At 38.7% G+C, this 13,859-nt stretch overlaps 1 protein-coding gene across 9 annotated transcripts; it reads right to left on the reverse strand.

Moving 5' to 3' along the window:
* Nucleotides 1-1,195: 1,195 nt before the first annotated feature.
* LOC122671603 (nuclear transcription factor Y subunit C-3-like) lies at nt 1,196-12,025 on the reverse strand. Of its 9 annotated transcripts, none has more exons than XM_043868926.1 (4): nt 11,803-12,025; nt 11,544-11,613; nt 4,773-4,836; nt 1,196-2,345 (listed from the first exon to the last, which is right to left on the reverse strand). In XM_043868926.1, the coding sequence occupies exon 4, from the start codon at nt 2,313-2,315 to the stop codon at nt 1,503-1,505; it is 813 nt and encodes a 270-aa protein (XP_043724861.1). In that variant the 5' UTR covers nt 2,316-2,345; nt 4,773-4,836; nt 11,544-11,613; nt 11,803-12,025; the 3' UTR covers nt 1,196-1,502. The 9 variants fall into 9 exon arrangements, with proteins under 9 accessions (XP_043724861.1, XP_043724858.1, XP_043724860.1 ...); XM_043868923.1 differs by having other exon boundaries at nt 4,773-4,890; XM_043868925.1 differs by having other exon boundaries at nt 11,544-11,631.
* Between the last annotated feature and the right edge of the window lie 1,834 nt (nt 12,026-13,859).

The following is a 13,859-nucleotide window of genomic DNA, read 5'->3' on the forward strand; positions in this document are numbered from 1 at the left end:
CCTCAAACATATTTAGAGAGTACAATTGAGCTCCAAAACTGAAGAAAATCAGTAAACCCTAAATACGGCAACAAATCTCAAGATTCGTTGGTAAAAAAACCATGATTTTATCAGATCGTGATTTTCACTAGGGAAATGGGTTTTTTTTTTCTTCCAGCGAAAGCCACCTTTTTTTCTTCAGCAAAAACTTTTTCCTCATTTGACTGTAAATAGTCATTCAAAAATTAGAAAAAACACATTGAAAAGTTCGGAATGATCAAAGGAAAGAAAAGAAATTTTCCAATAAAGGAAATTCTGAAGGAGAAGTTCCGAGAATGCCTTTGGGGGCCTGGAAAAGCATCAGAAGTGCTGAGATTCTACAGAAACAGACTGGTAAGCCCTATTGAAGGTCATTTTCCTACTTTCAAGTACTTCCTTTAAATGTTGCCTTTTTAGCCATTATACCGCTCAAATAGTTTCTTCCCACATAGAATAATGTCTCTTTTAGGAGGCATCCGCCCCAAATATACTACCGACCTCGCAGTGTCCCACATGGAAGAAGGTGTCTTCTTGGATCTTTATCACCTGCAATCCCCTGTCCGGTCCGGTTCTCCTAGTGCCCCTAACAAGAGGGGGGCACAATGACCATTCCACCGCTGCCCAGGAGGAATGCAACCCCCTCTTATTACAGACACTAGGGAATTGGACCGGACAAAGAATTGCAGGAGATACTTTTCCTACGTGCAGAGGATCCAATTCCAGTTTGAAGGACCTCCTTCCAGTTATTTCCACACAAAAGAAGAGAGAGGGAACTTGATCGACCCACATCCCCCTGGCTGGGAAACGGTCCTTAATGATTAACTCTTTGGAAAGAGCCAACCAGTCTATGCAGTGCTTTGGAATTATTAGTTCAAACCACATCAAGCCTGTCAACTTCACCATTACTCTCTTTGACCGAATGCCAAGCTGCAAGAGATCATTCCATAATCCAATGTCAACACTAATTCATGTACATAAAGGGGAGGGTTGTGGGTCCCAAGAGATTGCTCACAATACTTGTGAGGAGTAATATTGCCCATCTCCTTCTTCAATTTATTCATTAATACGATTATCTCCACCATAGAAAGATATATGAAAAGAAAAATCAAACCCAAAGGTAAACTGAGATCTCATTCACAGAAAGATATCAAATATTCCGAGGGAACCTGATTTTTTGCCCCAAAGTTCCGCAAAACCAAGTAAGCCCAATGCTTTCTTCATAAGGAGCGCAATAATTAACGGGTAAAAATTATCTTAACATACTTTAAGATGAAGGAATTGAACAAAAGCCCAAAGCCAAAAGCCATGCTTTGTTCCATCTGTTCTTATATAAGCCATTGGGGGTCGCATACTATCCTAAAACCAAGCAATTACAAATATAGTTTGTTCACTTACCACTGTTCTCCCAACTATTCGCTGACAGATTATAGATTCCACTTACATTTTTTTCCCCCAACGCAAGCTAAAGCTACTGTCCTCTCCACTCAAGAATCTGAGGGTGGTGGCTGCTGCTGTTGCTGTGGTGGTTGAGGCCACATCTGCTGAGACATGTAAGGATGACCCTGTTGAGCATATAGTGCTTGATCCACCACAGGCTTACCAATGATCATCCCTGGAGTTCCAACCTGTGGCGAATGCTGAGGTGGCATATAGTAATACGGAAGAGGTTCAGCTGGACCTCCAACTGGCAGGGACCCCCCTCTAGGCATTGAGGCAAGTACCTCATCCTTCAGATCCTCTCTGGGCACAATATCGACCAGAAAATCAAAGATATCAGTCCTTGTAATCGCTGCTGCAATGTCATTCTTCTGGAGTGTCCGGCGCTTGTTCTCCTCTGTGTGATTCCATGAACGCAGTGTCAACTCCAAGATGAACATCTCACAGGCCCTGGCAAATATGACAGGTGCTTCTGCAGATATCATTCGTACATCCTCATCAGCCTTCATGATCTTCTTGATCCTTGCCAGTGGTAGGCTATGGTTCTTGAAGTCAGTTGTCTGCTCAATTTCTTGGTATTGACTTGTCCAAAAAGACTGGAGTTGTTGCTGTAGTTGCTGCTGCTGCTGCTGGTGAATATGCTGATAAGCAAGTTGGTGTTGTGCAAGCTGAGCAGGGGAGGCTGTGAAACCTGCTGGCTGACCCGAAGATTGAATGGAACCAACAGATGGGACAACTGATCCAGAAGGGTTGGCCCCCATCATTTGGTTAGCTTGATATGGGTTTGCACCATATGGCATTTGCGCTCCACTACCAACCACTCCCATGACAGGGGGCTGTCCATGAGCTTGCTGATCCATTATACTCTTAGTAAGCAGACGTTGTCTGGTCTAACAGCAAAAATGAAAAAGCATAATTAGAGACCTTTTTTGCTCGAAACTAGCACTCAGTGAAGTTAACTTCCGAAATAATACATGCCCCACTTGTTTCAAAAGAAAATACTTTACAGGAATTGCTTAAAAGCAAGCTAGTATTGGTCTAAAAAGACAGAAATCACTTTACTAATATAAAATTCAAAATTTTGGAAACTGATTTCCTTCTCAAAATTTCTGCATATTATTTTCCAGAAAAAATGATGTCATCTTGGTCGAGGACACAATTGCCACCAATGGAGGACTCCAATCATATGGCTAGATTCTTTTTTCTCAAGCATACCTAAACATGCTTCCTTACCATCCAAAAGCCTTTTGCAGGTCAGCAAGTAACAGGTTTTATAACATCAGCTGGGAACTAAGTGACATTCTCGGAGCAAACACAGGAGAGAAGTGATGCGGATCCGGGGTTCCAAAACCCAAATTGGATCTCTTATGGCCCACCCGATTAATTGATAGCTCAAATCTAAGATATAGTGGCACAATTGTAAATAACCAGAAATTTTAAGGGTTACTTAGGAAGGTGGACATGGATTAGGACACAAAGATCTTTATAATTTTTTGTATGGGGACAGAATGGGAAGTAAAAACAAAAATAAAGATATATGTGAATAATAGAAGTAGAGAGGGACAAAACGAGAAGTCAGGAAAGGGAGATTAAAAACATAACTCACGCTTGAGGTTTTCTTCAACCTTTAGAACAATGGAACCAAAGAATCACGGCAGCGTACAAGAGAAGAACTCTAACTGCAGCCTTAGAATCTGTCTCAAACAGCCTAAGAACTCCAGATTTGTGGTCACCTAGGCCTGCTGGATCGATCCAAACCACTGCTGTTATGGAAATCAGATGTTGCTTGGAATACAGATTTCTGAAACTTGGAATCAGCAGTGGTTGCAGACTTGCTCGTTCCGATTGATTTCAGTGGAGAGTTTTCTCAACAAGGACGGAGTTAGGGAAAGAATCTCTAAGGTTTAACTTGTTTTATGGTATGATTCAAACCCTAGAGTATCGATCTGATTCGAGAAGAACTGAAGAAGAGGAAGAAGGGTTACACAAAGGAGAAGATCCAGAATCGCAGAGGAAGGATAAAGCAGCCACGGTATCAACTATTCAACTCAAATTTTCATTCATTCAAAAACTACCTCCATTGTGGGTTACATGCCTATTATAAATTAAAAGTCCTGATCCTATCTTGAAACTGAATTCATAACTTGACCCTATCTTTATCTAATCTAAAATGATATCAACTATCAACTCAAATTTCCATTCATTCAAAAATTAACTCCATCGTGGGTTACATGCTCTTTTATAAAATAAAAGTCCTAATCCTATCGTGTAACTGAATTCATAACTTGACCCTAACTCTATCTAATCTAAAATAGAAAACATTCTCAAATAAACCCGGACTCTTACCTTCCTAGGATTCTAATAACAAGAATAAAATAAGAGAAATTACAAAGAATTCCTATTTAATCCAACATCTAACTGCATCAAGAAGGAGCATGAGTAGGAGAGTGTCTAATTTAAAAGGCACCAAATGTTTAGCGCAGATCTGGAACACATGCTTGTGTCCCCCCCCCCCCCCCCAACCCCAAAAAAAGTGTTAAATGGTTTAAAAAAACTAATACATTAACAATGGCAAATAAGCTCCTTCTATGTTTTTTGAGTGGTGTGTGAGTGTGTGTGTGTGAGAGAGAGAGAGAGAAAGAGAGTCAGCATTAATAATGGAAAGTGAAGAGGGTTGTCATTTTTTAGTGGCCACCATTCGAGGGGAAAAACTTTTATTTCTTAAGCTTGAAAGGGAACCGTGAAAGTAAAGCCAGACCCAGAGGCCTCTCTTAGAATGTACAGCTAACAGGAGTCGACTATCCAAAATCTCATTTGAGCAGGAGCTTCAAAGTTTGGTAAGCCCCGCCCATATTTTTGGACCACTAGTCCATGACCGATTTGCACCAGAATTGTCAGATCCACGAACTTTATAGAAAGCAACACCCCTCAGGCAGTTATAGTCATTAAGGTTGACACAGATGAATTCCTCATCCAATTTAATAACATCATTCTCAATGTGGAACATAAAACTTTTAGGTTAGGCTTCTATTCAACATATAGGCAACCACCGTCCACCGCACATCTCTATATCACTCCCTTCCTAGATAGGAAGGTAATAATTCTAGGACAGTAACATCTCAATAATGTAACGAAGAAATAAGAAAACCATAACATGACAAATTAAGCTACCCAACTTAATCTAAAGCAAAAAAATAAGATAATCAACCTGCATTTCTACCAACTCAGTCCTAAATAGGTCTAAGCACGCTGTCATAAACTTTTGCAACTTCTCAACCACTGCAATTAGAAATTAGAATAAAAAGATAGTAACTCACAAATAACAATGATTTTCCCACACAAGTTGATCCAGTTAAAACTCACTTCCACCGATAGCTTTTCCTACACCATAAGGGTTTGGTACATTTTGAACGTCAACTCCATATAGAGATTATACTGGAGTCAATTTAAACTTTGGTTAGATAAGTCCATATCCTCTCAAAAATAATTCAAATGTATGAGTCAGAAAAGTGATAACACAAATTCAGGTATATTTTTATTTAAGGGGCATTTTCCTGAACATCTCTTTAGCCACAAACCAAAAACTCTTGAACATTGCTGTGGGCAAAAATAACCACAAGCCAAAAACTCTTGAAAATTGCTGTAGGTAAAAATAATGATTTATATACTCAACTCTAACAAAGTATGGTCTGTATGCTAATTACATTTAAACTCTAAATATCAGTGAGTGGACTCAGTTAGAGTCAAGTACACCACCTTAGCTTGATCTAGTTTAGTTAACCTAGCCAGGCTGGAAGCAGTTTCTCTCATGAGCCACAAAACTGTTCTTATTATGCACTGAAAGTTGAGACCAGGAAAAAGCTGTCCAACCAGGACACTCAATCACCACACCCTTTTCTAAACCCAATTGGATCTTACTCCACCCCCTCAAACCAGTCCCCAAGCCCCCAAACACTGCATTCTAAAGCCTCTCATTTTCTTAGTAACCCTCCCAACAGAAATTTAACTCTACCCCCCTTACAGGATAATTTAGTTTTGGGGTGAGGGGGGGGATGGGGGGAGAGAATACAAGGATAACATCGGGCCAATCAATTAATCAATCAAAGACGACTTATTCAACTATTCAGGGTGGATTAGACAAACCCTGCCAGTCCAAGCTTATCTCTGTTAAATATAATTAGATAAAATCCTCTCAAACTCAACACACTTTCTCTGAGACATCATCCTGCACTTTTAAGTTCCCTCGGTCCCAACATTGCAAAATAAAATTATTTCACATACTTAATACGCATGTTTGCAGGTATGAGACAGTAATTCAAAGAATTTTCATGGCTGGTACCATATATTTCCTGTTAACATCTCAACTAATTATCTGAGAGTTAAGTATGATGTCAATAAGCATTATTTCTCACAGTTCACTATCTCTGATATTCTACACCATCACTGAATTCCAGGACTAGTCTATACAAATGCAATAAATACTCATGGTGAAATTATAAGGAGATCTAAAAAAAGAAGTCAGCAAAGATCCATTCTTATGTATAAAGTAACATAGTTAAGGAGACTAATAGAAGATGACTCATGTTGCTGCCAAAGGTGGGTCTTCATCTTGTTGCTTTTGTTGCCAAGACAACAAAAAATTAGAAATATCCATCAATTAAGTAAATAAACAATTTCCAATAAGAATGCTTAAAGTCGTAAATAAGAAAATCATGTAATAATGGACTATTGGAATCATTTTATTTAATCCCTTGAGTCCTTTCTTCAGTAAAATGTTCTTGAAATAAAATTAAAAAAAAGGAAAACAATGCCATATAAAACAGATCGACATAATATATTTAACAGGGAAATTATAACATAAATTAAAAGCATATAGGCTCAGTTTCTCCCCTCCCCCCCCCCCCCCCAAAAAAAAAAAAATGCAAACAGATGTACAACATGGAGCATAATATCAAGTTACAATCAGAATAAACCATATAAAAATTAGTTCACACTAAGTTGACTGTGGACTTGGCACTAGTCAACCAACCGTTCAAAACCATCCAACCAGTACCTAAGTTGGTATAAATATGGAATCTAGTGGTGGATCAACTAGTAATTAACTAGTCCACATAATAGCTACACTAGCATAATGCATCTTTAATCACACTACAAATGTCACTAATCGAAAAAAATCAAATCAGTACAATATTTATTGGAGGGGAAAAAGATGCAAAAACAGAATGGACAACAGACTAGCAAACCAAGACGCACCGTCCTGTTTAACAGGAGAAAGTCCAAGTACATGAATTCTCGAGGAACAACACTTCTGTTAACTCAGTCCTGCAGGAATAACAAAAGCAGGGCCTCAAAAGAACATGTCTAGCGAAAAGACAAGGACCTCACTCATATCTCAGAAAATGAGACAAACCATCAAATGTCCCAACAGACAGAAAAGGGTATGACATGCCAAGGTGGTGGAGGGCAGGTTAAGGAGAAGGGGAAATCCTAAGATAGGATTTTAGAGTTGCAGGGAAGAGAAAGGGAAAGAAGGAAATAGCATAAGAAGAAAGGGGGAAGGAGCGCAAAAAACCACCTAGCCACGCTGGCTCTTCATAAACACGAACTCTATTCATCTTTTCAATCTATCCAATGATGAGGAATTACACCATATATAAAGAGAAATAAAAGACTCATAAAAATAAAACTAACTCTCTAACTAGGAAACTAAGTAGGTCAGCTAACTTCTAAAATAAACATAATAAAATGAAGTAAAAAGACATTATTTTCCCCAAATAACATAAATTTCTAAAATCCTACTAGATCCAAAAATTCAAATTAGATCCTGTTCTTGGTCTGGGTTCCAAATGGGTTTGGACCGGTCCAAGCCTCCAAGGTAGTGCACCTGCATCAATTCTCTCGGTGTTGAGAAAAACTCGACCTCAAGTTTTGTAAAACGAGAGAATCAGCACCACTCAATTGGCATCCACAAACATCGGCTTTGATGGAGCAATGAACCAGCACATCTCATGATCAACCGTCATGATCTTCTGATGATCATTAGCAAACGACATCTCGTCGATGGGAACCTGATCGTGGGATTTCACAACTAAAATTGGACCGTCAATCAATTCTTCAACTACAATCTTGATCGGACAGCTCACTTTAGATTGTTGGCTACCACTGATCCATCTTCTAAAGATTCTATCATGTTTAAACATCTTATCATAGAAGTAGTTATTAATATTGGCAAGCTCCCAACAACCTGTTTTCAAAACAAGATGTATCGTTTGCAATTTACAGAAACCATCTCTAATTGAATGAGCAAATCTAATGGATAACCTCTAAGATGTAGCCTCAGGTTCGGCTTTGCTGTAAATAAATAGAATCTCTAAGGGCTATTGGGACATCAGAATAAGGAAGGACAAAATAAGATTAAGAATTAAAGATGGAGACTAGGAATTGAGGCTAAAATAAGGACAAGGTGGAAAAAAAGGAATTAGAAGGATATAATGGGAAGATAAGAAAAGGAATTAAAAGAAGAATCAAGAAACGAAAGAACAAAACAGATTTCTAAAGAAGGGGCAGGGGTACTTTGGGGTATAAGAGAAAATAAAAAATAAGCGATTCGTAATAAAACTTAGAAGAAAATAGGACGTGAGCACTATGGACTTAAGGGGGTTGCAAGGGTACTTATCGTATTAGAGGGGCAGAGCCGCAGAAGTCATGAGTCATGAGTAACTCATCTTCTACCAGCGGAGCTTGCGGAGAAAAAAAGGTGGAAGTCTCACACTTCTACAAGGAACTCAAATCGATCAGCAGTTTGAGAGTTCGAATTGGACTTGGCAAGGAGACTGTGACTTCGATTGGGAGTATAACTCGCGATGGGAAGCTTCAAACCAGGTATGATTTTTTTTTCCCATTCTGTTTTTGCTTATGGCGGAACCCTAAAGTGAAGGGGGGATTGTTCAATCGGTTCACAAAGTGGGGGAGGAAGGCGGTGAGAATCGAACCAACGAGCTGGGGTAGGGTTTCAGCAAGAGATGGATGAGGGAGAGGGTTGCTGCGGGAAGGGGATGGCGTTGGGGTTTCAGTGGTACAAGGGTTCTTTTTTTTGGGGGGGGGGGTCACAACAGAGAAAAAGAAAAGGCGTGGGGTGTTGTTGCAGTGGGAATCGATAGTGAGAGGGTTACAGGGGAAAGGAAAGGGATTGTTCTGAGGAAGGGGATGGGTTTCAGGTCTTGGTAAAGTGATGCAGATAGGCGTTGGATAAATTAGAAATTATTTTCTTTATTTCAGCTGTAGATAGAACTACAGTTTGAGTCAAGTTTGTTTCAGTTTTAGAGTCGAGCCGAATTCAATTTCAGAGTTTTTGTATGAATAGGAGTTATTTAAGTCCTTATATACTCTTGTGTAATCATCGTAGAGACGGATCGAGTTTTAAAATGAATTTTATTTTGGGTTGAAAGCCGTGGCTGCTGTGAGTTGCGCATATCCCTCTCTCACCTTCGATTTCTTCCTCCCTAATTTTCTCTCTCTCTTCTCCAATCTCAGACCCATTCCCTATTCTCCTATTATAGCCTTGGTTTCAGAGTTTTTTTTTTTTCCTCTTTCTGGGCAGTACTACCAGATTCAGGAAAAGCCTCTTTGGATAATTGACACAGGTCGACTGGTCCTGAGATTTGAGTCACAGGTGCTCTTCCCTAGGGCGATTTATCTCTTGGATCCATGCTTCCAATCGGTTGGTATGTTGTGAATTACAACTCAGGTTCAGATCAGGTTTTCTCTACATCGCCAGGTTCAGATTGCAGAGACTCCTCCCAGCTTTATGTATAGTTTATTGAATCTTTTTTTTTTTTGGAGGATTCAACAGGCTTGAGGGTTGGGAGATTATTCCTATGACCCTGGTTCGATTGGTCCATAGATGAGACTTGAGAGAGCTCTCCTTTCCACGAGAACTCACCTCCGCTGGAATCACCTGACGAGAGATTGAAGAAGACTTCAATCGTGAGTCTATTTAAACTCTCTTTTGCTTTATTTCCTATAATACCCCTGCCTTTTATTCCTTATTCTCTCTTATCCTTTTATTTTGCTTTGTTCCAAGTCTGACCCTTCGCATTAGTTAAATCCCTTCTTTATCCTTTCACTCTTGCCTACCCAAATACACTATTAAGTCTCTTATAAATCTTCAAACTATTTACTATTTTGCCACTAGTGATTGTGATTTGGGTTATCGAACATTTTTGGGGGGAGGGGGCATAGCAAACCCATTTAGGGTTTCCAACCTCTGGGATTGCATGATTTCCATCATAAAGTAGGAACAGAATTAATGGGAAAGGAAGGAGAGAGATTGATGGGGAACGATGATGGATCCTTCGGCTCTGATACCAAATTGGTGGAAGGCCGGTTAAGGAGAAGGGGAAATCCTAAGATAAGATTTCAGAGTCGCAGGTAAAAGAAGGGGAAAGAAGGAAATAGCATAAGAAGAAAGGGGGGGGGGGGGAGGGAGGGATGCACAAAACCACCTAGCCACGCAGGCTCTTCATAAACACAAACTCTATTCATCTCTTCAATCTATCCAATGATGAGGAATTACACCATATATAAAGAGAAATAAAAGACTCCTAAAAATAAAACTAACTCTCTAACTAGGAAACTTATTCAAATAAGAAAACTAAGAACAATTGGGAAACCAAATATCCTACGTAGCTAACTTCTAACACTTCTAAAATAAATAGAATAAAATAAAGCAAAAAGACGTTATTTTCACCAAATAACATAAATTCTTAAAATCCTACTAGATCCAAAAAACTCAAACTAGACCCAGTTCTCGGTATGGGTTCCCAAATGGGTTTGGATCGGTCCAAGCTAGTGCACCTGGTTCACAAGGTTTGGCATCTGCCCCCATAATTGTTGTTAAACTAAGTAATGGAACCCTCCACCAAAGTTACAGGTAATATCCAACCAAAGGAAGGGGGTGGGGGAAGAACCAAAGAAAAGAGTAAGGAGAAGAGCAACACTTTACTTATATTATGGTGGAGGAAACAATGATTGGTATCTTCAGCTCCGTTTTCATAATACAACTATCTTGGGATTTGTAAGTTTTAGATAATTCAGATGGTTAATACTCATCAAAGTAATGGAACCCTCCACCAAAGTTACAGATAATATCCAACCAAAGGAAGGTGGTGGGGGAAGAACCAAAGAAAAGTGTAAGGAGAAGAGCAAAACTTTACTTATGTTATGGTGGACGAAAGAATGATTGGTATCTTCAGCTCCGTTTTCATAATACAACTATCTTGGGATTTGTAAGTTTTAGATAATTCAGATGGTTAATACTCATCAAACTTCCTTTTGAAATAAGGATTTCGACTCTGGCAATAAAAGATTATCCCAATTTTCAAAGTGGAGAAATTCAAGGAAGAAACCATTTCCTAGAACTGAAAGTATACCCTTCCAAATCCAACCCCGAAGATTCTCCCCATGAGAAGGAAAGGTGGGCCACTTCAAACATTTATGAAATGTCCTGTAATACCTGATTTCTAAGAATGCCGCTTGCAAAAACACCATGAAAGCCATACTATTTGTACATGAAAGCTTTCTTACATGACATTCGACTGTAATAGTCGCCAACTGAATTAGAAAAATAATAAGGCATAAAAGAGAGAATAAAACCAAACTTGAGCTTTTATGATTCTAGAACAAAGATAATCAAGCAGAGTTGAACAACATGAACAACAAAAAAAATTAAGAACCTTCAACAACTCCCCATCCTATCAAACCATACATGTATACACTAAGAAGCCCCCCAACACAGAATCCTGCATAAGCGAGAATTGGTTGATGATAGATAAAAAGCCATCTAATCTGGCTAAGTGTCACCTCTCTTCTAATTACTACCCCCAGTATGTAGGACTCGATGGGCTGTCAATTGTAAACCGTGTTGCGCAATATATATAAAAAACCCCTCATCATTACAGAAGCAACTGTTTAAAATAAAAATGATATTCAAAGTATTCCAGGAAGCCGGCAATAATGATGTTTGGACAGATTTACGATTAATAAACCCTAAGGATCATGGATACAAAACAAGAATAAAAAGGTTATACCTTCTTCAGAATTTATACTTCAGACAGATGCCATTCGAATTCGAGTCGCAGGCTATAGCTTCTCTCTATTCTTAACGAGACGGAAACCCTAGAACATTACAGAATTTTCTGATCAAACGATCTGAAACTAAAAAAGAATAAGCAAACAAAGAGAAATATAGAGAGAGAAAAAGAAGATTTAAAAAAAAATAATAATAAAAGAGAAGTCTGACTGAAGAAATCGAGATGACTGTGTCAACCTTTTCTCTTCCTTTCTTACTGTATTTTTATGGTTTTCCTCCCTGGAAGATGCGATTTCCTCCGTAAAGAGACGAGATGCGGTCTGATCCTTTTATAAATATACAAACAGAAAGAGAGAGAGATTGGATTCGAGGGTTGGACTCTCTAGACTTGGGAATCGAAAGGTGGAGGGAGTGGAGCAAAGCGAAGGAGAGTGCAATGGCACCTGCTACGAAATAGTGAACGCTTCTTTTTCAACTTTGCTTTCTTGCTGTCTCGATTTCTACAAATTAAATAGAAAGGCCGGAGTCAGTCAGGTATGGGTTGGAGACACTTTGGCATCGTGCAGCAGCAGCGGCAGCAGAGCAGCCGAACTTTAACGTTTGTCGTTCTTGCCTGACAACTTTGCCCTCGCATTCAATCATAAATCTTTTTGCCTATTTGGTGGAAGGACTGTACCATTGACCCCTCACCCGACCCGATCCAGTACAATCGGATATGAGGATCCCACACCTAGGGATGTCAAGTGGTCTGGTTCTAGGCTATTGGTCTCATTCTTTAACGGGTATAGTCTTAAGGGGTCAGGATCAGAACCGGACTAATAAGCTAATCGATTCTAAACTTGAGATCCAAGATCATTAAGTAATGGGTAGGCCGGTTTCGATTCCGATTCCTAAACGGTTCCAAGTAGTCCAATCAAAATTTTAAAAAAAAATTCCTAATACATGCTACATATATTTAATAATATTATAATAAGACAATTTCAATCACTTGAGATATGATTCTTAAATCACATAACTAGTCTATATTACCTCTTGTTTGGTAATAATTAATAAGTACACCACCACCACCCTTATAAGTTAGGATTATTTTAATGTATGTTATTCAGTTACCATTCCTAAATGGACCTTAAAAATTTATAGCCAAATCTTTAGTAAAATAATATATGAGACAAGTGATACCAGTCAAAATTAAAAAACTAACAAAAAAAAAAAAGGTTTGACCATAGCTCTCATAACCTTGAGTCTTAAGATTTAAGGTTAGGATGTGAATTTATTTCAATTCCACCCATTCCTAATTGGTAGATCCAGGATCGGACCAATAACTTATCGGTAGATCTAGAAGCGGACCAATAAGCTGTTGGGTGGATCGATTTCGGTCCAATTACCGGTTTTGGTCCAAAATTGACAACCCTACCCACACCTGAGTCCTGACTCTCGAGTCCGAATTTTGAAATCTCGACTCTCGACACCTTTTTTCCTATTTGGTGGAGGGCCCGATGTAGGGATGTAAAAGGGTACCCAAAAGTCTGAATTTGATTCACATTCATTTAGAGGTATCCGTATCCGTTTAGGAGTATCCAAATTTTTATTTAAAAAATCTTTAAAAAAAATTATAGGGAAAATTATGTTTACCACCCCTGTAGTTTGAATCTATCATGTCTACCACCCTTGTAAATTAATTTATTACATCTGTATCCCTGCGTGCTAACTCTGTTAGTTTTGGGAAGGAAATGACAATTTTATCCTTTCTTATTTCTTAGAAATAAGAAATAAACCCACACTCCACCCCTCCCCTGTTAACGTCCATCAACCTTCCATTGCTACGTCGGCGGCCACCTATTGCTTCGGAAAGATACAGAGATTGTAAAATAAAACCTTGAAACTCAAATTAAACAAATGAAATATAGACTAAACCCACTACCCAACACTTAGAACCACTAAAAAAGGGAAATAATTGCAAAAGGAAAGACCAATCCACCTTTCAGGTCAGAACGTGAAAAAGCCAATAACCTAGCAGTAAGCCCCGGTGTCGTTTATCACCCAAAATTATAAGATCCGAATAAATATCCAATAAAATGATATAGAGGGTTTTTGAAGATTCTACATGTTCTAAAGAATGAGGAAATGAGAATTATGAGACTAAAACATGGATTGAGAGTTGTTATCGCGTCTTGGTATTAGCGCAGATGGCTAATACCGAGAATAGATGTGAGAGGGTAGATTGGTAGTTTTAAGTGTTTAAGTTATTTCTTTTAATTTTTATTTATTTTCCTGTTTTACCCTTAAGTGGACAGATATATATTTGAAGTTTAGA

Source organism: Telopea speciosissima, chromosome 8, assembly GCF_018873765.1.
Source record: "Telopea speciosissima isolate NSW1024214 ecotype Mountain lineage chromosome 8, Tspe_v1, whole genome shotgun sequence".
In the NCBI taxonomy this organism is placed as follows: Eukaryota; Viridiplantae; Streptophyta; class Magnoliopsida; order Proteales; family Proteaceae; genus Telopea; species Telopea speciosissima.

Bases quoted from the DNA above. Each gene is read 5' to 3' on its own strand.
- LOC122671603 (XM_043868926.1), bottom strand. From the start codon at position 2,315: ATGGATCAGCAAGCTCATGGACAGCCCCCTGTCATGGGAGTGGTTGGT.